Source organism: Cuculus canorus, chromosome 12, assembly GCF_017976375.1.
Source record: "Cuculus canorus isolate bCucCan1 chromosome 12, bCucCan1.pri, whole genome shotgun sequence".
Classification (NCBI taxonomy): domain Eukaryota; kingdom Metazoa; phylum Chordata; class Aves; order Cuculiformes; family Cuculidae; genus Cuculus; species Cuculus canorus.
In genome coordinates, this window is record NC_071412.1 from 165494 (window position 1) to 188994 (window position 23501).

At 46.3% G+C, this 23501-nt stretch overlaps 1 protein-coding gene across 6 annotated transcripts in view; it reads right to left on the reverse strand.

Moving 5' to 3' along the window:
* Window positions 1-23286, reverse strand: part of TP53BP1 (tumor protein p53 binding protein 1) — a 28451-nt gene extending 5165 nt beyond the window's left edge. Inside the window, exons 1-19 of one of the 6 annotated variants that reach the window (XM_054077286.1) lie at window positions 23170-23286; window positions 22696-22736; window positions 21543-21701; window positions 21070-21151; window positions 20076-20221; window positions 18710-18830; window positions 18283-18374; window positions 16726-16928; window positions 14559-15789; window positions 9427-9546; window positions 8738-8959; window positions 7396-7441; window positions 6110-6202; window positions 4507-5005; window positions 3409-3561; window positions 2630-2925; window positions 1429-1605; window positions 768-1189; window positions 445-636 (exon numbers count right to left, since the gene is read on the reverse strand). In XM_054077286.1, the coding sequence (XP_053933261.1) occupies window positions 445-636; window positions 768-1189; window positions 1429-1605; window positions 2630-2925; window positions 3409-3561; window positions 4507-5005; window positions 6110-6202; window positions 7396-7441; window positions 8738-8959; window positions 9427-9546; window positions 14559-15789; window positions 16726-16928; window positions 18283-18374; window positions 18710-18830; window positions 20076-20221; window positions 21070-21151; window positions 21543-21701; window positions 22696-22736; window positions 23170-23204 (4330 nt within the window). In that variant the 5' untranslated portion in view covers window positions 23205-23286. Of the gene's footprint in view, window positions 1-444; window positions 637-767; window positions 1190-1428; window positions 1606-2629; window positions 2926-3408; window positions 3562-4506; window positions 5006-6109; window positions 6203-7395; window positions 7442-8737; window positions 8960-9426; window positions 9547-14558; window positions 15790-16725; window positions 16929-18282; window positions 18375-18709; window positions 18831-20075; window positions 20222-21069; window positions 21152-21542; window positions 21702-22695; window positions 22737-22884; window positions 22889-23107 lie in introns of those variants that run through there. The other 5 variants (XM_054077291.1, XM_054077287.1, XM_054077288.1 and 2 more) reach the window with 5 other exon arrangements.
* Between the last annotated feature and the right edge of the window lie 215 nt (window positions 23287-23501).

Genomic DNA, 23501 nt, shown 5'->3' on the forward strand with positions numbered 1-23501 from the left:
TATAAAATACAGAGATCAGTAGCCAGCTGTCACCAAACTCCATGAGCTTTCACCCTAACTCTGTGTACAGAGATGGCTAAACTCAACAGGGCCTGGAAGGGGCTCACTACTCTCTGGCAGAGAAGAGCGGGGAAAAAAGATCTCTCTCTCGTGTTTCTTTCTTCCCAAGCCCTGTCTCTTTTCCTCCCAGAACTGCCCAAGAGTTTGCACCACAGGAGCCATCCCCCACGTGCAGATGAGTACCGCAAGCACCACTGTCCTAGCAGCAGGCCACTCTCCACCAACCAGTCAATGCCACTAAGCAAGACACAAAACTAGAAAAATATCCCAAAGATCCATTATAAAGTACCAAAAGCATTGCTCAGCAGATCAGGAGCTAGGAACATCCCAAAGGCACAGGATGCAGAACAGCATAGGTGGCAGCTCAAGAGCACCTCCCCTTACCAAGACTGATGTCAGCTGCCTTGGTCAGGGGGGTGACAGGTTCATAAGGACCTAGCCCAAACTGTTCCCGGAGCTTATTTCCTTGTTCCTGTGACAGGATAACAGCCATTCGTTTGTACCACTTCCTCTCGCCTTCCTTTTCAATGCAATAGTAAAGCTCTCCAGACTCCTTCCGGTGTCCCTTCACCACACCTGACAAGACAGCAAATAACATGCATTTACCAACTATATCCAGCATTCCCATCCTCCTGGACAAGCTCCCATCTCCCATTGCAGTCAGCAATGCAGAAAACCCAAAGATGGAGCTCAAGCACTGCTCTTACCTGCACTAAAGTACTCATCCTCTGAGAGTGCAGTCACCTCGGTCTCCAGCGGGATAGGATCACAGAGTAAGATATCTTTTCCTAGCACGTCACATTCATATCCATCATCAAAGAGCAGCTTGTATTTTCCTGCCCCAACATCTTGGGTAATCGTCCCAGAATAGAAGTACCCATTTGAGCTCCACTTTGCTACAACCCTGAGGCCCACAAAGCTGCTTCCAGAGGACAAGTCTGTACAGTCTGAAGGACCAGTCCCCACTTGCAATGGGATTTCTGGAGAGTCACTTCGACGTAAGGCACAGAAGCCAGAAGCATCAGATTTCTCCCCTCCATCTGGCAGGCAAACTGAACGAGCAAATGATTTCTCCTCAGGTGATGCAATAACTGAGAGATCCTCCACACCTGGTAGTCCAGCTGAATCTCTGTAGAAAGAGAAAAACGGTTCCAGAAGAAAAAAAGATAAAAGCACTCCTAGAAGGATCAGGAAAAAGTTACTAAACAAGGTATACTCGGGCAAGAGGCGTGCAGCTGCTACATGGTATCACCGAAAACTAGCTCTGAAACACTCAGTACTCCTTTCTCTTTGTCACATTAAGACAACAGCTCCCCGTTCTCTTTGTCGGCAATAAATTAAAGTCACAGTCTCCTTTTTCCAGGGTACCTTGTTCCTGTGGTTCGGGATGGAGGTCGGCCTCTTCTCCCTCGCCCACGAGGTGTTGCGGGTGCTCTGCCACCCTGACGAGAGCCAGAAGTAGAGTCCTCCTCTTCATCACAAGGCAGGGCTTCTGTCTGGCTAACTCTGAGCGGAGATGCTGGCTGACCAGCTCCTTTCCTAGGGCTAGAGAATTCATGAATTAATTGTTGTGAAAAAGAGACGTCAAATCATTAGGACCTCCCCACTTTTCTCAGTGATCTCACAACTGGTCAAGAAGTTTGCCTCATCGCTGCTGTGGTGCAGCTGTGGTGTGCTGGCAGCTAAACAGTACACAGCTGTTCTCACTCCTCTCCACCCGGTGGGGTGGGGAGAAGAATGAGAAAACAAGAGGAAAGCTTGTGGCTTGAGATAAAGACGGTGTTATCAGAACAATTAAAGAGGGAATAATAATAACAACAACAATAAAAACTAAATTTAAAATATAACTGCTCACAGCCCAATTATTATCCCCTGTGAGCATCGATTCCAGCAAGTGCAGCAGTCAAAGCGAGCGCAGCAACAGCACAACACCTGGCACTGAATATGGAAGCTGGACCGCCTGCCAACTCTCGCCCCTGCCAATTCCCATCTTTATACAGAGCGTGATGTTATGGTATGGAATATTCCGCTGGACAGTTCGTGTGAGCTGCCCCAACTCTGCACCTGAACACTAGCAAAACATGGGAAAATGAAAAAAAAAAAATACCCACGTCCTTGATTTCCTGGCAACAACTACAAACATCAGTTTATTTTCCACATTCTTACCATACTAAATCTAAAGAAGAACAGCTGCTGGGAAGAAAGTTACTCTATCTCAGCTGAGCATAAACACTACCTGGCAACAATTAATATGTGTGATGGACAGTATACTCACACTAAATCCAAAATACAGCAGCTACTGGGAAGAAAGTAACTCCATCCCAGCCAAAACCACAACAGCTGCTAAACTGGGAAGGGCTTAAGCAAAACGATGCCTCACAGGGAAACAAAATACTCCTTTAGGAAGAATGGACGTAAAAGCAAAGACTAATTCCTTATTTCTATTCCTCAAGCCAAATCCTTCCCAGAAAATTCTTGGTTTCGGGTCTGCCTTCTTCACGTCCCACCCAGGCCAGCTGTTCACTTCTGCAAAACATCTATTCTTCTTTTTCCAAGGCTCTGCGCCCACCTTAGTTTTCCTAAGGTGCCTCTGCCAGCAGGTAAAGCAAACTCTCCAGTTTCTGTCCCACACACTCTCCCTTTGACACCTCCAGTTCCTCGTCCTGAGCTGCTGCTGCTGCTGCTCTGTGTGGCAGAGTGGCCGCTGCTTGCTCCACTGGATATGCGATGGAGGCTTGATGCCTTAGATGAGAAGGAGCTGACATCACCAAGGTCCCCTGACGTCAGTGAGGATCCTGCTGCAGTCCTAGAGGAGGATGTGTCAGTCTCACACTCCTGGCACTCCACTACAGGCTCCTCAGTTTCCTTAAGAGAAATGAATAGAGCTTTACCAAAGGTGGCTCGCTTGTTAGAAGGAAGTTCTACAATCACCAGGCAAATAAGCTGAGATCACATCGATGAAACTGAAGACGGTCACACAAGATTTGTGCCTGGACCGCCAACAGCAGACAGCGTGTCCCTTGCTGCAGGCCTGGAGCTGCTCCACATGAAGAAATCAGCCAACAAGGCAGAGCTTAACACAGCTGGATACAAATATTCATCTTTTGTTCAGTTCTTAGAGAAGAAAAAAGAGTCAGGGCATCTGCAGCACACAGTAACTGGTACGAGATACAGCAGCAGCAAACACACGGCTTTTGGCACAGACTGAACGGTTGACGTGTTGGCTTATGAAGAAAAGTTTGTTATCACAACAGCTCATTTTATGAAGCCACAGCACGCTCACATTTTAATTAATTTTGGTTTTCAGCCAACATATGATTACACTCAGCCCTGAAAACAGGAACTTACCTTAACTACTTTTCGTTCCACCTCTGTGCCATTGATGTAGTAAACATCTGTTATAACACGAGTAACAACAGTGCGCACTTCTCGAATGGTTCGCATGTGACGATGCTGAACTCGGCCTTTGGGGGGGTGAAGAAGGTTAAACTCCTCCTCTCCCTGTAATAAACAGAACAAATTAAAACCAAAACAAACCACAATGAAAAGCAAGTAATTTCTGGGTAGAGCTATGTCCACAGTACCATTCCTTCATGTTCAAGTACCAGGACAGGGAACCTTTCAGTGTCTTGTTACAAATGAGATGCAACAACACAAGAGACCCTAAAGGGCAGAACTGAACACGTTTTGCTGGCCTGATGATGGTTAGAGGGAGGGAAATCATGGCAGCCCAAGAAGGAACCAGCCAACTTGTTTAGCATGGCTTCTGGTACTCTTTCATTCAGTAGACTCTCTGAAATACCACATCACTGTTGCATGGCATATTTATGGCCCCGTTAATTGCATGTTTCCTAGGGGATGCACTATTTTTTTAACACAAGTTTAGAAAAAAACTTTTCCTATAGTCTTTGTGTTCACCAGAAAATACACAAGCTGTAACTGCAAAGTTGCTCTGCAATACTTCCGAAATACTAATTCAAACTTATTAATCTTGCTAGAACGTTTCTCTGGAGGAGCTCTCCTCTCACGTGTTTGTACATTGACACTGGATTGAACAGCACACCAAGCCGTCACAAGTCAGTTGGTGCAAAACAGAAGGTACTGAGCCCTTCATTCAAAATTTGATGCAACTCCGATCTCCATCCAACAAAAAGTGATTTTTTTTACAGGGTTAACTACACCTGGACATACACGCACAAATCACTTGTCATATTTTTCTAGAAAATTAATATGGAGACACCTACTTTCCAAACTTAAGCTGCCCACTGAGTATTGCTACCTTAGCAGTTGTGTATAGCTGACACAGGACCGCCTGTGACATTAACATTTTAAAGTGGCCTTCTGGCTTTTTTCGATAGAGTACCTTCTGTTAGAGAATTTACTGGCTGAAGGGATACTTCACTGTTCTAAAGCAGTAAAATGAAATCCAGGCAGCCTTCATCCCACCTGACTATGCAGAGAGTCCATGTCCTCTCCAGAAGCGTTCACAAGATTTTCCCCACTCTCTTCAGTTTGGACATTAGCATCTTGTTGCTCAGGTCTCTGCCCGGACACGCTGGTTCCCACTTCCACCTGCCTAGAGATTTCTTCTGATGTTTGGGTTGCTACTGTAACAGTCATTGGTGTAGAAAGACAGTCTGCCATAGTTTGAATCCCTTTATTATTGGTGTCTGCCCACCTCTCTTCGCTTTCATCAATTTTAACAGCCTCACTTGGTTTCTTCTGCATTCTTCTCCCTTCCTCTGGCTGAGTGCTTACAATGCCAGTCTCCGCAGGCCACCCATCCTTGGCACCAGAAGGCTGTTGGCACTCCTGATGCGCTCCCTGAGGAATTAGGACCTGTCCACCACTGTTATCTGCCTCACGTTGCTGGTACTGCCAACCACTGGGATTTTTAGGTAATTCAGCATCTTCTTCTGTGCCAGGAAAACTGAACAGATTCCCCCTGCAAACCAGTTATATACACATCAAGATTATTGATTAAAAAAGCAAGACAACCGATACGCTGCCACTCCAGTGAAAGCACTATTTAAAAAAAAAAAACCAACCCAGCAGTCATTTAATCACTTCTGAAGATTGCACAGAACTCACTCAGTGAGCCTCAAATTATAAAATAAACTTCCAATGTCTCTCAAGTGATTCCTTTGGTAGCAAGAAGAATGGCTGACACCTGTAGAGAACCAGGTGCTTTTCCAAATACAAATAAAGCAATCTGTACTCCACGGGTCAGACACCACAACACCACGTGTTTCTAGAAGTCACGCCATCTCACAGCTGCTACAGGCTGCTTCAGCACTTCATTGGCTTGAAAGTGTTAATCACACCTAGCAGGAAGAAGCAGGAGCACAAACACAAGGGCTGTCTAATGTCTTCAAATTCATCTGCCCTGTAGCAAGTGCTATCAGGGACTTTGGGAGAGTGTATATGGAGCCTGGCCAGACAGATACGCTTGGCTTCGCTCATGTGCTTGAGGACTTTGAGGAGCAACTGTTTTCAGTTCTGTCTGTACCTCACCCTCTTGAAATATAGGTTACACTTTCTCCGTAAACCAAGACCTCACCGCCCCTTCAAAAGAGAATGGAGAACACTGAAGAAGCAGATTTCGACACCTGGTCCTTCAGCCAGCACTCTAATCACCATAACACATGCAGCAGTGCAGCCCTCTTCAAAGCAGCCACAGACAGCAAAATTGATGGATTCAGAAGGGACAATAGCAGAAACAACAAACACAACAGGTTAGAAGATCTCGGAACAGTAGTAAAAAAAAAAAGGCACTTTAACAGCTGTGAGTATGATCTCAGTTCTATCAAGGCCTAGATTTTACCAAAGTATATTTGCCAGCTGGGATCACATCGCTTCTCAGTCAAAAAGGTAGGTCTGATTACTGTGTGAGATACAAATACACAGTGCTTTATTATACTTACCCTGATGTCCCCAACCTTCTAAGTCACCCAAAGACAATGACTTAGTGCAATTTCTTTGATGCAGAAAATGCACATGTGCATCTAAATCCAACCAAGACTGGCAGGCAAAGACTGTGAAGAGTTACCTAAATGGAGAAGTGGAAAGACCATGACCTCTGGCCTCATCCTCTCGACGAACTTCACAGACACGACTAAACACAGATGATGCTTTCTGGGAGCTAGCAGTGCAGATTTAAAACAAACAAACAAACAAACAAAGCATCAGGGAGTGAGAAAATTCCTTATAAAGCAAAACAAGAGTTCTCTAGCCCCTTGGGAAAGCAACAACTAGTACTGAGCACGTTGACCTACCCAGCAACAGAATGAGTGAGATAGTCTCAAAAGTCAAGAAACAAGCTGCAATTGCATAAGCATTTCTTTCATTTCTGCAGACACCCTAACAGCCAAGAGTAGTGTAACAATTCCACAAAACACAGTGTGGAAAATGCAGTGCCACCAGAAGCTTCACCATCTACTGCCTATGGTACCCACCAGGGGACAAAGAGCATTTATGGCGTGCTTCTCAGGACATTCATGACACAGTAAAAATACTGGGAATGACAGTCACAAAGCGGACACTGAGAAGTCAAGTTCAACCTATACCTACAAAGGCAACCTATCCTCAACCCATGAGGAACGACTGCCAAATCCTCAGCACTGAGGCATGATTACCATCCAGCATGCACTCCCGTGACAAGACACACCGAGTTTATTTCTAAGTTTCTCACTGTTTCAACCCATTAGTTGACCCTACAGGTCACTATCTTCTGACTCAGATTCTTATTAGTACTTACAAACCATAATTCCCAAAAGCTGACATCAAGCAATGCTAAGCATTAAACATGAGATAAGACAGATACATCCAAACCAAAAGACCAAGGGAGTTAACTTGTGCTTTGGTCAACATGTTAAACTATGACTTGAATATATTGGTGACCTGATTATGTCTCCATCAGTTTCATATCAAAAAGAGAATTACCTTTCACTACTCTTCAGGGGTTCTTTGCAGAAAATTGCACAAGGAAAGAAAGGAAAGAACGCAGAAAAATATGCATTTGAAATTTAAGAGATGGATATGGCAGACTTGAATTCTGGACTGCACAAGTTATGGATTTCCACTCTGACTACAATCAGAAGGCGGCAAAATGCTGACATAGTAGGAAGGACAAGCCTGCATTGGAAGAGCAGGTGGGGCACTGACCTTGCCTACGTACTTAAAACCTGCTGTGAGAGCTAAAGGGTTAATGTTCTGGCTACTACCAAAAGCATTCCCTGCTTCTGTGTCTTTATCTTTTCCTGCTGCTGGCAATTAGCAGAAAAAGAACCTATCCAGACCTTCATATTAACGCTGTGCAGCAACAAGCCCAATTACCTGACAGCAGCAGCGGATCCATCTTCCCTGTTGCTGGCTGGAGGCTCTGGAACAAGAGGCAAGGGAAGGATGATTTTGGCGTCACCTGAACAGACTCTCCTGCCCCTTCCCAGCCCTGCTACACTCAGCAGAGGGAGTTGAGTACCAAGGAGGGTAACTGAGTAATGCTGGACAAAGGCTGCCCAGGCCTCTCTGCCCAACTTCTCATCACAGACCTGAGTTCCTACTAGTTTTAAACTATGAGTCTGAATGTCACTGTTCTGATTAAAATGCTGACAAACCTTTTTGTTCAGATTATACTTCTAAAAATTTTCCCCAATTTAATCAAAGTCTAGTTCCTGTCCTGTGACATTGCCACTATGCATGACAATTTTTACTCTGCTGGAAATACCTTTCCTCACACTAGAAGCCTCTCCTCTCACCCCATCCTTCCTTAGAGCATTGCAAGAACAGAGAAAGAAATTCAAGTGACACTGCCCAAAAAGAAAAATGACAAAAATTACAGAGACTCGGAGAACTGCCTCAGGTCACAAAGAGCTCCTGAGTCAGGGCTGAGATCTAGTAGGACCCGTATGATCGTAAAATCACAGAATAGTTTGGGTTGGAAGGGACCTTAAAGATCATCTCGTTCCACACCCCTGCCATGGGCAGGGACACCTCCCAGTGGATCAGGCTGCCCAAGGCCTCATCCAACCTGGCCTTGAATACTTCCAGGGATGGGGCAGCCACAACTTCCCTGAGCGACCTATTCCAGTGCCTCATCACCCTCAGTGAAGAATTTCCTCTTCATGTCTGTCTAAATCTTCCCCTCTCCAATTTAAAGCCATTCCCCCTTGTCCTATCATTACAAGACTTTGTAAAAAGGCCCTCCCCAGCTTTCTTGTAGCCCCCTTCAAGTACTGGAAGGTCGCTATAAGGTCTCCTTGCAGCCTTCCCTTCTCCAGGCTGAACAACCTCAACCTCTCCTTGTATGGGAGGTGCTCCACCCTCTGATCATCCTTGTAGCCCTCCGCTGGACCCGTTCCAACAGCTCCATCTCCTTCTTATGTTGAGGATTCCGGAACTGGACACAATACTCCATGTGAGGGCTCATAAGAAGATAATAGAGGGGCAGAATCCCCTCCCTTTCCCTCCTGGCCACATTTCTTTTGATGCAGCCCAGGACACGGTTGGCCTTCCGGGCTGTGGGCACACACTGCCAGCTCATATGGAGCTTCTCATCAATCAGCACCCCAAGTCCTTCTCCTCAGGGCTGCTCTCAATCACATCATCCCCCATCCTGCATTGAAACCATGGACTGCCCTGACTCAGGTGTAGGACCTTGTAGGTTTCATCCTCTTACTTTCCAAGCTGAACGGCAGGGACTCCTCACTCCCATCATTCACAGGGGTAACAAGGTTCATTCGCAGAGAGAGTTTTGCATCAGTGTCAGGAACGACATGAGAATCTCCTTTCTCGCACACTTCTGACACATCTGCCGATACCGTTGCACTTTCCACGCCCATCATGCCCTCTGCTGTCACATCGCTGGTTGCTATCGTGCTGTCTGGGCAACTACCATCCACTGGAAATAGGAAAACAGAACCAAGTAAACCAAAAAGCAGCTATGGTCACCCACACTGCTGGGGTTCAGGTCCCAGCTCTGTTGTGACGACACTTCACCACACGCACTCTTAGCAATAGTGCAGTAGAGGGAGTTCCTATCTAGGAAGCATGGAAGTTCTGTAGCACAGTTACCATCCTTAGCTTGCAAGCAGAATACTTTACGATCACCCGTTCCTTTCACTCAGCAAATGCAACAGGGGGTTTTTTGTGAAAAACCTAGCACAGAAAGTCCTGCTAACAAATGATGACTAATGGAAACAATCTTCTTTTATTCTAAGCTCTTTGACTACTCAGAGGGGTCTTTTGTGTTCTTCAATGGAGTTTTGCGAAGGTCGGTTTGAGTTATCCCATCAGATCCTATGTCAAGAATCAAAAGCTTTCAAGGAAGCTTTCAATGCAGAGCCCAGCCACTTGGGTCCAACTCACCAATGGGTGTGCTGTGCCTTCTCGGTCCCATTTTCAGCTGTCCAATAAGAGGTGGTGTTATGCTGGTCAGGGGCTGAATGACATCACCCTCCTTTGGCAGAGTAAAATGAAACGGGGTTCCTAAAAGACAGGGAGTGCCAAGATTTGTAATTTCAGGAGAGTGCTTTGGTCCAAATACCAAAAGCACAAGTTGACTGTGCCCTGGAAATGGGGAAAAGCACAACCCCGGTGCTGCCCAGTACAACCGCCCCGCTGCCTGAGCAGTTACTGGTTCCAGGAGAGCTGCTCTAACTGATCTCCCTTTTGCATGGAAAATCTCTCTCAGTGAAAATCTGGGCTGCAGTCAACTTGATGCAGCTTTCCCCAGCCACTTGATATAAGCAAGGCTACACATCCTGACATGAACAGGACTTTCACAGAATGCAGCTTTGCTCAGAAATGCTCAGGATTTTCCACAGAAAAGGAAGATGAGTCCAGGAACGGAAATGAAGTTTAGGGCAGGAGTGGCTGGCAGAGCTACGTATTCCCTGAATTAATAACCTGAAACTTACACAAAACGATGCTTTATCATCAAACAACCCTGGAGGAAAGGTCAGCAGATACTTCAGGTAGACAGCTATGAGCCAGAACCACAGAATCATAGAATCATGGAATAGTTTGGGTTGGAAGGGACCTTAAAGATCATCTAGTTCCAACTCCCCTGTGATGGGCAGAATAATTGTAGCAGTCAATTAAGGCCTAGATGATGACAGCAGAAACTTGCCTGGAAAGTAAGCTATAAGAGAAATGACAGATACGACAATTTCATAACCAGCTGCAGGCTGCCACCAGCAGGGCTGGTGTCCTCTGTCCTCTCCAATACTCCTGCTCCTTCTTCTGCAGCCTCCAGCACAAAGGCCCTGCAGGGTCCATTGGCTCAGGTCGCCTATCCCACCAGGGAATTCATTCCTCTGTGTATTCACATGTGCAGAATTTATCAGATAAAACACACTAAAAACCTTTTGCCTCACCCTGTGCCATTTATTGGCAAACCTTCAACTTCATATATCGGTAATTTGCAGGCTGCATTCTTTCCAAATGGCATAGAAGTATTTCACAAAACAGAATAATCCTTTCCTCTCCACACTGAGGTCAAAATAGTTTTTCATCATCTTGGTCACTACCTTTCCTTTTCCCTTTTTCCTAAAACTGCATCCATTCTTTGCATGTCATTCAAGATATTAATCAAAAAAATGCAAGTCACTATTCCTGTAACTCCTGAATTTTAAGAAGCATGCATTAAAAAACTCCAAACTAAACAGTATTGGAAATTTGTTAGTCAAGGTAATGAGAACACGAACTCAAGTTACTTAATTCAAGAACTAGCACTAGATATTCAAATACAACTTTTAGTTACAACCAGATGCAAAGCATTATTCTTCGGATACACAAGATGCTGACATACAATTTACACAACTACCTTGTGGCAAGTGAAGTCATAAATACATGCCAGGGACATAACCTCCCCTAGAAGAAAACTCAACCAGTGAAAAGCCATCTATTTAGAGGGAATGGTGTCAAGCTGTGTCAAGGGAAGTTTAGCTTGGACATTAGGAAAAGTTTCTTCACAGAAAGGGTTCTCAGGCACTGGCAGAGGCTGCCCAGGTCGTTGAGTCCCCATCCCTGGAGGTGTTTAAAAGGTAGATAGATGAGGTGCTTGGGGACATGATTTAGTAGTGGACGGGTATGGTTGGAGTTGATGATCTCAAAGATCTTTTTCAACTTAATGATTCTATAATCCTATTGTCCTTTCGAAAACTATCACCTGCCCTGCTGTCACACATTTTAACTCTATGGTTCAGTGACTGCAACATCCTTGAGATCAACCTAAGCACCTGTGCAACGGTATTTGCACTTGGTGGGCGCTCTGCATGGCTAAAGGCCAACTGCCGTTCCTCACAAAAAGCTTACGAATGCCCATCACAGAATTACAGAATCGTTTAGGGTCAAACAGACTTTTAAGATCATCAAGTCCAACTGTAATCCTTACATTGCCACCTCCACCAGTAAACCCTGTCCCTAAGCACCACATCCACACGGCTTTTGAATCCCTCCAGGAACAGAGACTCCACACCTTCTCTGGGCAATCTCTGCCACCACTTGACAACCCCTTCTGGGGAAGGAATTTTCCCAATATCCAATCTAAACCTTCCCCGGTGCAACTTGAAGCCATTTCCTCTCATCCAACCCCTCGTTCCTTGGGAGCAGAGTCTGGCCGCCGTCTGGCCCTATAATCTCCTTTCCAGGAGTCGTGCAGAGTGATAAGGTCTCCCCTCAGCCTCCTCCTCTCCAGGCTAAACAGCCCCAGGGCCCTCAGCCGCTCCCAGAACTCCTGTGCTCCAGACTCTTCTCCAGCTCTGTTGCGCTTCTCTAGACGCAGTCCAGCATATCCTCACCTACAGCAGATCTCCATTTAAAGAGTGTTTTATTTAAAAACTGAAGTCTTTAGAAATTCCATTGACGTTTGATCATTTAGCTGCCACAATCCCTTCTAGCCAGCAAATCCACATTTGGCAGGCTAATAACAAATGATCAGAAGAATTTATGAAATGTCAAGCCTACATTTCAGTAAGAGATAATCTACTAACCCATTAGCTATAGTTAGAGAAAATAAACAAGCTTTCACATTCTCAAGACTTCAAAAAAAAGGGTATGCCTGAAAGCCCAATTGCTTTCACATAACCGCATCAGCTGTTGGAACAACGGAAAATTCTCTCTACAAACCTTTCTTACATCCTCAAGACCATCATCCTATAACATTTCCTTTCACCTTTCTGCATCAAAGGATGGATGGGTCATTCTTTGGCTCACTTTGTCTCCTTCAAGCTAGCTAATGCTATGGCATAAAACATTTCATTTGCTTGGGTAACACTTTCACAGGGAGGGCTCTAGAGCAGTGCAAATGGCAACTACCGGCACAGCACAGAACTGCACCCTAATCATGGAAGAAGACAAAGGAATCTCCCAACTCTAGGCCAAACTAAGTGAAGCAGAGCCTACTATCCTCTTTATCTTCTAAACAAAAAGTCAAGTCCCAACACCAATGGGATGAGTTTTAACAAGACCAAGTGCAGAGTCCTGCACCTGGGACACAACAACCCCATGCAGCAGTCCAGGCTTGGGGAAGAGTGGCTGGAAAGCTGCCTGGCAGAGAAAGACCTGGGGGTATTGGTCGACAGCAGCTGAACGTGAGCCAGCAGTGTGCCCAGGTGGCCAAGAAAGCTAATAACATCTTGGCTTGTATGAGAAACAGTGTAGCCAGCAGGACAAAGGAAGCGATTCTTCCCCTGCTCTGCACTGGTGAGGCTGCACCTCGAATGGTGGGATCAGTTTTGGGCCCCTCACTACAAGAAAGACCTTGAGGTCCTGGAGTGTGTCCAGAGAAGAGCTACAAAGCTGGTGAAGGGGCTGGAGAACAAGTCTTAAGAGGAGCGGCTGAGGGAGCTGCAGGTTGTTTAGCCTGGAGAAGAGGAGGTTGAGGGGAGACCTTATTGCTCCTACAACTGCCTAAAAGGAGGTTGTAGAGAGGAGAGCACTGGCCTCTTCTCCCAAGTGGTAGGCGATAGGAAAAGTGGGAATGGTATTAAGCTGCATCAGGGAAAGCTTAAGATTGGACATTAAGAAAAATTTCTTCACAGAAAGGGCTCTCAGGCACTGGCAGAGGCTGCCCAGGGAGATGGTGGAGTCACCATCCCTGGAGGTGTTTAAAAGGTGGTCGAAGAGGCGCTTGGGGACATGATTTAGTAGTGGACGGGTACGGTTGGAGCTGATTAACTCAAAGGTCTTTTCCAACCTAATGATTCTATGATTCTTCACACTGTGATGCTTCCTGCATGCTACTGCTACATGGATGGCCAGCCTGCAACTTGCAAGCAGCTCTCACACAGCTCGCTCTGCTCCAGTGGTTCTGCAGGCGATGCAGCACACTCCCAGTCACATGAAGGTCTATGCAGGATGCCAGAAGTAGTAGATGGTTGCTCTGTTTTGTGGTATAAGTTTCTAGCTTTAAGCTGCTCTACACATCCCCACAATTATCTGAAAATGGACGAAAAAAAAAACCCCAAAACGGAGGGCAAAGACAGACTATAACACACCCCTTCCTTCTAAAGATATTGCTGTTGTTGCTTCTGTCACAAAAATGACAAGGTCACAACAGGATTTTGCGGTGCTGATTGATGAGAAGCTCAACATGAGTCAGCAATGTATGCTCACAGCCCAGAAGGCCAACCGTGTCCTGGGCTGCATCAAAAGAAACGCAGCCAGCAGGGCAAGGGAGGGGATTCTGCCCTCTATTCCATTCTTATGAGCCCTCACGTACAGTATTGTGTCCAGTTCTGGAATCCTCAACATAAGAAGGAGATGGCACTCTTGGAACGGGTCCAGCGGAGGGCTACAAGGATGATCAGAGGGTGGAGCACCTCCAATACAAGGAGAGGTTGAGGTTGTTCAGCCTGGAGAAGGGAAGGCTGCAAGAAGACCCTATAGCAACCTTCCAGTACCTGAAGGGGGCTACAAGAAAGCTGGGGAGGGACCCTTTACAAAGTCTTGTAATGATAGGACAAGGGGGAACGGCTTTAAATTGGAGGGGAAGATTTAGACTGGACATAATGAGGAAACTCTTCACTATGAGGGTGGTGAGGTACTGGAACAGGTTGCCCAGGGAAATCATGGCTCCCCATCCCTGGAGACGTATAAGGCCAGGCTGGCAGGGGCCTTGAGAAGTCTGATCCAGTGGGAAGTGCCTCTGCCCATGGCAAGGGGGTTGGAACTGGATGATCTTTAAGGTCCCTTCCAACTCAAACCATTCTTTGATTCCATGAATCTTAGTTTTCAAAGGTGCTCTGTGGTTCTGCCATATAGCAGTGAGAGTGTTAGGTACAGGAATTACCTTCTCACCCCCACCTGCAGTGAGACAGAGGGCAAAAAAAGTAAATGCATATTATGCATGTAACACAGGAAACTGTACTACTCTTAAGAGCCACTGTTCAACACACATCCAAGATCAGCACTCCCTGAACACAAGGAGGATTGTACAGAACTGTCCCTGACGTTATTCAAAATACACACTGAACTACTAACCTAAATTCACTTACCACTGGAAGGACTGGGGGATTGAGCAGTTGCCTTGGCCTGTGACTGCATCTCTTCTTCTCGCTTTTCTTGTTCCAGGTTCCTTGTTGTAACATTGTCCTCTGTATTCTTTGGTACCTGATTTTCCTGCTGAGTCACCAGCATGTCAGCCTCTGTCTCTTGAAGTGGTGGCTGATTCCCTGTGGTTGTTATCTGCCCTAATCCTGAAGAACCTGGGTGTTTCTTGGCACATAACGCCACTTCTGATGGAACATCATTCTCTAAATTAGGAAACAAATTGTTGTGCGGTTCCAGTAACTCTCCTACAGAAGGTTTAGATAAAACTTCATTGAGTTTTGGCATATTTTCTGAAGCAGCCTTAAGGGACAGTTTATCCACACTCTTTGCCTCTTTGGTGCCAGAAGTACCTTTTGAAGTTTCTTTTTTCTGGCCTTCTGGTCCAATCTTTTCCAGTTCTCGGGCTTGATCAGAAAATGTTCCGCTCCTTTTACAAGAACCATCACCAAATTCCACTTCCATATTTTCAGGACATTGTACTTCCCTTTCAGGAACAAACCTCTGAGAAAGCGTTATATTATCAAAGGACACATCTTCATTTATTTGCTTCTCTTTGACTTGCAGCTTTTCTTCTTTTTCTTCACACTGAGTCTCAGGAACTGCCTCAGGTTCAGAAGTCTCTTCCAATGGATGATCCTCAGACCGTGCTTCCCTACTCTGAGTGTATGACAAAATCTCAGGCAGACCAGGCTCTTCTGCAGCAGTCTGGCTTCCAGAAATACACTCCATCTCCCGATGAGCCATAGGGGCTAATAACCCATCTCCTGCTACCTCTGCACTTAATAGCTGCATTACGGGTTTTCCTGCAGTCTGTAAATCCTCCATTTTCACTTTTTCACAGTTTTCAGAGAGGGCTTGATCACCCGTGTCCAGCCTCAGTTTTACACTGTCATTCTCCACAGAAGAGAGTCCCAGGTGTGAGGGCTTGCATTCAGAAATCATCTCTACTTGTGTGCTTTCACTGTCCTGGCCTGCCTTCACAGACCCTGAACTGACCTCTGCATCGGTCTGGCTACAGTCACTTGCAGAAAGCATCAGCTTACAGGACTCGGAAGGCTGTGACACAGCACCTGTGGGTCCAGAGAAATCTCCTGGTAAGCACAGACAAGTCAAAGCAGCAGCTTTTCCTTCTCCTTCAGGATTCTTCTGTGGGGTTGGAGTTGGAACAAAGATATCCTAAAATGAAAAAAATGGGGACATGAAGCATCAGGGCATCCTGACGAGGAATGTTTATTTGTTATTCCTAGAACATTACACTGGATGATGGAGAAGAGCAAGCTCAGGAAAAAAATACAGATTAAAAAAACTTTTTTCCATTCATTTATAGGACTTGTAATTGCCAGTTCATACAGAGAAAAAGTATCATCACCTATTACTTTTTAGTACCTCTGTGGCAAAGTCAAACACAATGCTGGTATGCTTCTCACTATCAAATCACATTTATGGCAAATCAGTAGCTATTTTCAGTCAAATCAAGGGTCCTGGAAAGATTCTCTGGAGCAGTCTTTTCCACTAGCATGCAAGCTGCCTTCAGCTAACAAGAAGCCCTGCTTTGACTACTGTAATCTCTTGTACAACCTTTGGTTTTTGCCTTAAGTTGATGAAATTTGTAATATTAAGCTATGAAGCCACTGTCTTTTAAGTCCCTTTAAACATTAATAACTTCCAGAATCTAAAAGCAGAAAGGAAACAACAGATAATAAGGATAAGCAACATGAAAAATGTAACAAATTAATTCTAGCCTTGTAAGAGAATACATATGCTTTATTACAAAACAGTTCCATGTTCTGCTAGAGAAATGATGCTAAGGTCTACTCTGACAAAAGCCTAATGCGTGACGCAGCCTGAGATGCAGGACGTCCAGTTCAGCATCAGAAAGCAGCAGGCTTTCAGAGACAAAGAAAAAAAAAAACAAAACCCACAAAGAAGGTTTCCAGCACAGATTAAAAAACAGCAAATTCTGCGTCCAGTAACTAACTACACCCTCTTAAGTTGTTTCGCATTATCTTTGCAGGATAAACTGCCACATAGTCTGATCGACATGTAACCATGACTGGCAGGAAAATGGAGCCACGTAAAAACCCTAGGCAGGATATCTGCAGGAACCCTTACATGAGAGAACTCCGGTTGTGATGGCAGAGGTAAAGATCTGGGAAAGAAGGCGGGGGCACTCTCGGACACTGGAGTTGAAGCCTGTGGCAGGACAGTAGGTCCAGGTGGGATATATGGCACGGTGGTTTCCACCAGCGTATCTCCTCTCTGGTTCTGTATCAGCTCTCTTCCTTCAGCAGGGACAGATGTATCCATCTGTTCGTCTGGTTTGAAAGAGCAGAAAATACATTACCAACAAATTCTTGCCTCGTACCTAAAGTTCCCAACACTGCACTAAAAGACTCATCTTCGGTGCAACTTTCTCATACTTTAATGGGTGAATATAAAATCTTCTCTCTTTAGTTGATATTTTTGGGGGCGGGAGGCAGGTGTTAAACAACAAAACCATCTATATCCTTACATTTAAAGGGGGATCAAAAATATTGTTAAGAACTCACATAAGTATTTTGCTACAGGTCTAGAACTTCTACAATTAGGAAAAGGAATCTAAAATTGAAAAAAAGGATTTCTCTGAGGTCAGTTTTTTCTCTTTCCCTATCTTTATTAAAGTGCAACCAAATTCAGACTTCAGCTAACAAAATATCTATTCTTAGAGGATTTCACGCTCTGTGACAGGAACCACTGTTCCCCTCCATGACACTTTGTCTCACATTGAAAGTCTGAGTGGATGGATATGTAATCCCTGACGGCAAACAGGTGCCTAGAGAAGATGTTGAAGAACCTTAAAGATCATGCAGTTCCAATGCCCTTGCAACGGGCAGGGACACCTCCCATTGGACCAGGAGGCTCAAGGCCCCATCCAATCTGGCCTCATACACCTCTAGGGATGGGGCAGCCACAACTTCCCTGGGCAACCTGGGCCAGTTCCTCGCCACTCTCATTGTGAAGAATTTCCTCCTTGTCTCTAGTCTAATTATGCCTCTCTGAAAGGTTGCTCTAAGGTCTCCTCAGAGCCTTCTCTTCTCCAAGCTGAACGACCTCAACTCTCTCAGCCTGTCCTCACATGGGAGCTGCTCCAGCTCTCAGATCATCCTTGTAGCCCCTCTCTGGACTCACCCCATATCCTCCTTATGTTGAAGATTCCAGAACTGGACACAATACACCAGGTGAGGTCTCATAAGAACAGAACAGAGGCGCAGAATCCCCTCCCTCGCCTTGCTGGATGTGTTTCTTTTGATGCAGCCCAGGACACGCTTGGCCTTCTGGGCTATGAACTCATGTTGAGTTTTTCATCTACCAGCAGCCCAAGCCCTTCTCTGTGGGGCTGCTCTCAATCACATCATCCCCCACCCTGTATTGAAACTGTGAATTGTCCTGACCCAAGTGTAGAACCTTGCCTTTGGCCTTGTTGAACCTCATGAGGTTCACACAGGCCCACTTCTCCAGCTTGTCAACAGCACATCAGCATCTGAGTCACAAACACAGACCTTTTTCAGTGTTCTCCATCCCGCTTTAGTCTTTAAATATAATTTTAATAGGTTTAGAAAAGGTTGCATGCTCAGACTAAACCATAGAGCCCAGAAACACCACCACAGACCAGCATGCAGAAAATGTTACCCTTTGCTTGCTCTTGTTCCGTAGGACTGCTGAAGACAAGAGCACTGGATCCAATGGCAACAAGAGGAGGAGTAACTAGGCCTGAGGAGACACTGCAGACCAAGAATAAGCAACATGGAAACAATGACCATACATCACCAGAAAATGCATTAACTTTTTGCCAAAGGTAGCTCCAGCTTGTCACACTAGGATTCTTCTCACAAAAGGAGAGGGTCAGGTATTCACTAGCAAGAGACTGCAGAAATGGACATCGACCACTTGGGCATCATTAGTTAATTTTATCACAAAATAAAGCCATGCTTCTCCCACAGTGCAAAATTAAACCGCTGATTGCTAAAAATCAAAGACAAGGACTTGAATGGAGGGAAGTGGTGGAAATGCACTACTGCAATTGAGCTGTTAGAATAGTTTGGGGATTTATGCTTACGTGGAATGACTCTCCTGTACAAGCGGGCCTTGTCCAGAGAGCTGCAGGAGCTGCAGGCTGCGGGCAGGGGTGCATGCCAGAGAATTTGTCTCTTCTGCTTTGGTCACTGGGCAGCCACTCCCTACAGCAGTTTTGAACAAAAGGAAATAAGATTACAAACTGGGCCCATAACCAAGCCGATCAGAAAATTCTGAGGAACATCATTCACACCACTGCACAGCTACGTCTCAGGTAGGCAAGGACAATTGATTGTCACAGAGCTGATTGTCACAGAGCTGGAGAAGGACTGCACGTCAAAGTTCAGGATGTGAAGTGTGAGCATAATAGAGTTTAGATGAAAAAGACAAGTTTGTACCTACAAAATAGATTTTTATCAGACCAGACTGAACAAGTCTTCCTACTTGGGAATTTTAAAAGAGAAATTCCCAATGGCTCCAATATCAGCACATTCGATCCAGCACTGCAATGCAAACACAGGCAAGATTCTCACAAGAAAAGTCACCCTGTACTGACCACTGACTCACTTTGTTATTGAACCTGGATGCAGAGGGCTCATGTACAAGATCGTACTGGTACAGACACAGCTGTGCACAAGATAAAACTAAACAAAAAGCATAAAGTGAGACTTCATTTAGCTCATGCTCTATCGACTCTGACAAAGTTGCCTTTCAAACCTTTATTTTCTAGGCCTTTCACTATTAAGATGCTTAAGAAACTTTCCATTTCATTACTAGTCAGTTGTGGATACCAGAAGCAGACAGACATCTGCCTAGCAAGACACGCAGTGACAACCTCTCTCCTGATCCTGTTTCGTGTAATCTCTTCTCTTACAGAGAAGGAACAGGAACATAGGTGACGAATAAGACTGACCAAAATTGCAATAAGAAGATTTTGACTGCAGGATCCTTTCCTATCCCATACAGGAAGGGCAACTCAGAGGAATAAGATGGAATGTTTTGCTGAAGTTACTCAGTATAAGAAAGCCTGTAATATTTGCCTACACCACTTACCACACTTTAGAGAGCGCATCACTGCAAAGTGTGAGCACTGCTATTGCCAGTTTCAGAAGCGCGTTAAAGGGGTTTTCTCCGTTTCTTTTTCAAGAGGTACAGAAAGAAAGGAAATTAAATGTATTCAACAAGACAGTGTAACTGTTGTAGAAGTGACATTTAGACATTGCTCCATAGCAGAGTGAAAGAGGTTGTGGCCTTCAATTTCCAAAGCACTCTCAATTCTAGCAGAAATCACATGAAAAATACTCACAGCACTCTGCACTCTAAAACTCTACATGCCTAAAAAGATCAAGGAGGGATGACGATTATGATGATCTCTGGGATGGACATTATGGCTCCATTTGTCTTGTTACCTGTTGCATTATTCTCAGGAAACATCTCTTCCTGAGTCGACAAGATATCTGACTCCTTGTGAGCAGGATCAAGGGATTTCTCAGTTTGAGGGAGGTCACAGACAGGCATTTGTTTCCCAGTATGCTCTTCTGCTACCTGCAGAGTTCTGGAAATGCAAGACACAGTCACTGGTCTGGGAAACTGGAAGCACGAACTAATACTGCAACATCATAAAGAAAATCTATCAGCACAGATTAAAGGCATTCAGGGGGTGTGCCACAGAAAAGAGAAACAACAGAGACAAAGGAAGGCACCTCTCTCACCTGACAAAATAATGTCTTAACCCTTGACAAGTTGCATCTTTGTATTTGTTTTGTAAGTTTCCTACCTGTCTAAGCGATATTTAAATATAATGAATGCAGGTAGCTCTGCTGCCTTCTATTCAATGTAGGTTCTAGAACTCCCTTTCACCACCTTTTTAATATTATCTGTGGCAGAATATGACAATACAAGATAAGTTAAATGTTATTCTACCTGGAATAAAAGATATAGAGTAAGTTTTCAACAAACTGAAGTTTCACATTTAAAAATAATTGTAACTGTAAAGCTTACAATAGCAAATATTTGAACGCATCATGGAATATCCACCACTTAGCCTCTAGATTTCTCCCGTAAGGCCAAAGCCTTACTTTTAACACATTCCAGTCATTTAAGGAAATTATTAGTATATTTCATTAGCCGGTGTGCTGTCCCTTAAAAAAAAAAAAAAAAACTATTGATATCTTTATGTAAGAGTTTGACAGCACCTCTTTTCTCAGCTAGGAAAGGTGCAAGCACTTCTTAGTCAGCACCACTGTAAAAAGGTCTCATCAGTACTTCATCTTTCCCTTCACTTTCCTCTTTTGCCTGGAAGCCTGATCACTCTTACCTCTACAAATTCAGTAAAAAAAAAAAGACAGAAATCAACTTCCAGAATGTCAGCAGGAAACATACAAAGAATATGGGCTGCTTTACCTTCCAGACTTTTCTGGCTGGCCTTCCAAAGCAGGATGTGCTTCCATGCTGGGAGCTGTTTCCATGCTGTCCCCACACAGTTCTAGCAAGAGAGAGAAGAAAACGTAATTCTGTAAATTACACAAATATAAAGACAAGCTTTACATGGAAAATAACAATCCTGAACTATCAATGATAACAACAATAAAAAAGGACAGGATGAGGTTTTTACCAGGGAGGGAATTCAATATCAGATAGTCTAGAAACAAATAAAGAAAGACAGGCGCAAGAATCAATGACTGTACCTGGACAGCTACAAGAAAACACATGAATGAGCAGGTAAAATTCTTTTCAATTACCAATGAGCTCCGAACTCATCTCTGCAAATGACTAATACTGTATTTCCTAACAAAGAAACATAGCATCTATAATTTAGAGAAAACAGAGATAACTGGCAGAGCAACAAAAGCACATCCAAGATCATTTCCACACACCATCTTTAGTATCATTCTTCACAAGTCCGGAAGAAGGGATAGCAGCTCCAGAGTGAAATGGATGTCTCCCATCTCCTTCGCTGGGCATGAAGTCACTCTCAAAGTCCTGGCTCTGTGAGAGCTCCAGAGCTCCAAAATCCAGCTGCGACATGCCTGTATCTAACATCAAACACCTATAATTAATACGTATATCGAGAAAAAGGTAAAAATCAAAAAGCCATCTATCACTTTTCAAGGGCAAAGGATTACATCCTCTAACAAGAAAGCATTTAGGCTATTGCTTAAACTCCAAATAAACAAACAGCCTCTTATCTCAGCTGTAATAATTAAAAAGTATTGTGGAATAACTGGAGTGTTGTGTCCAGTTCTGGAATCCTCAACATAAGAAGGAGATGGAGCTGTTGGAATGGGACCAGAGGAGGCTACAAGGATGATCAGAGGGCTGGAGCACCTCCCATACTTCAAGGACAGGCTGAGAGAGTTGGGGTTGTTCAGCCTGGAGAAGGCTGTGAGAAAACCTTATAGCAACCTTCCAGTACCTGAAGGGGCCTCAAGAAAGCTGGGGAGGGACTTTTTACAAAGGCATGGAATGATAGGACAAGGGGCAATGGCTTTAAATTGGAGAGGGGAAGATTTAGACTGGGCATAAGAAGGAAATTTTTCACCATGAGGGTGAGGAGGCCCTGGCCCAGGTTACCAAGGGAAGTTGTTTCTGCCCCATCCCTGGAGGTGTTCCAGGCCAGGTTGGATGGGCCTTGGGCAGCCTGAGCCAGTGGGAGGTGTCCCTGCCCACGGCAGGGGGGTTGGAACTGGATGACCTTTAAGGTCCCTTCCAACCCAAACTATTCTATGGTTCAATGAAAACCCCGTCACAGAGCTGGGACGGAGGCCACCAGCCGGCATGAACCGGCAAGGCCTCGCGGAGCGCCATCCGGTCCCGCTGCGGGTCGCGGCTCCCCGAGACGCACACAAAGCCGGCAGCGCCCGGGCTGTGTCCGCGGGGAGAACACGGCCCTGCCCAGCGGCCGGGGAGCATCTCGACACCGCGGGGATCCCGGGGGCACGGGAGGCAGCTGCCGAGCAAGGGGCGCCTGTTCCCGCCCCGCTGTTATCGCGAGTCCCGACCCGCCGTTACCGGGATTCCCGGCGTTACCTGCAACGCCCGGCGCGGCAGCTCCGGGCTCCCCGGGGGCGCTGCAACAAAGGACGTGTCCGCACGCCGCGGGCTCCGCCACGGCGATACCGGGCCCCGCCACAAGGTCGTTGAGCCCCCGATCCTCCCGCCCGGACGGAGACCGAGGCCGAAGACGTGATAACCCGTTTCCCCCCCCGCCACCCGCGCCGAGACCGCGCTGCCCACTACCCCCGCCCCAGTCCCCTCCACCACCACCCCCCGGGAAACCCCGTTGCCCCCTCCCGTACCGAGACCGTGATACCCCGATCTCCCCTCCGGTACCGAGACCGGGATGCCCCGATTCCCCCCGGCCCGTTCCTCCCTCCCGTGCCAAGACTGGGATGCTCGGTTCCCTCCCCGCCCTGTGATACCCCGATCTCCCCTCCCGTACCGAGACCGCGCCGCCCGGTTCCCCCTCCCGTGATCCCCCGCTGCCCCGCCCGCTCCACGCACACGCGCCCCGCGCCTGCGGGCTCCGGGCTCTGCATCGCTGCCGCGGGGGGTATGGGGGGGGAGCCAGGCCGTGGCTCCGCGCTCGCAGCCCCCGCGCTCCGCCGCCGCCGGTCCCGCCGCGCCCCGGCCCGCCCCGCGCTTCCCGCCCCGCGCGCCCATTGGCGGCGCCGCCCCCCGCCCCGCGCCGGCGTCGTTACCGGGGGACGGGGCGGGGAGTTGAGGCGTTAGCGCCGCGCACCGAGCGCTTCGGCGGGGGCAGGCACCCCTCAGGGCGGGGAGAAAGGGGGGTCTCTGGGCCCGGGGGGAGGGCTCGGGGCATGGGGGGGCTCGGC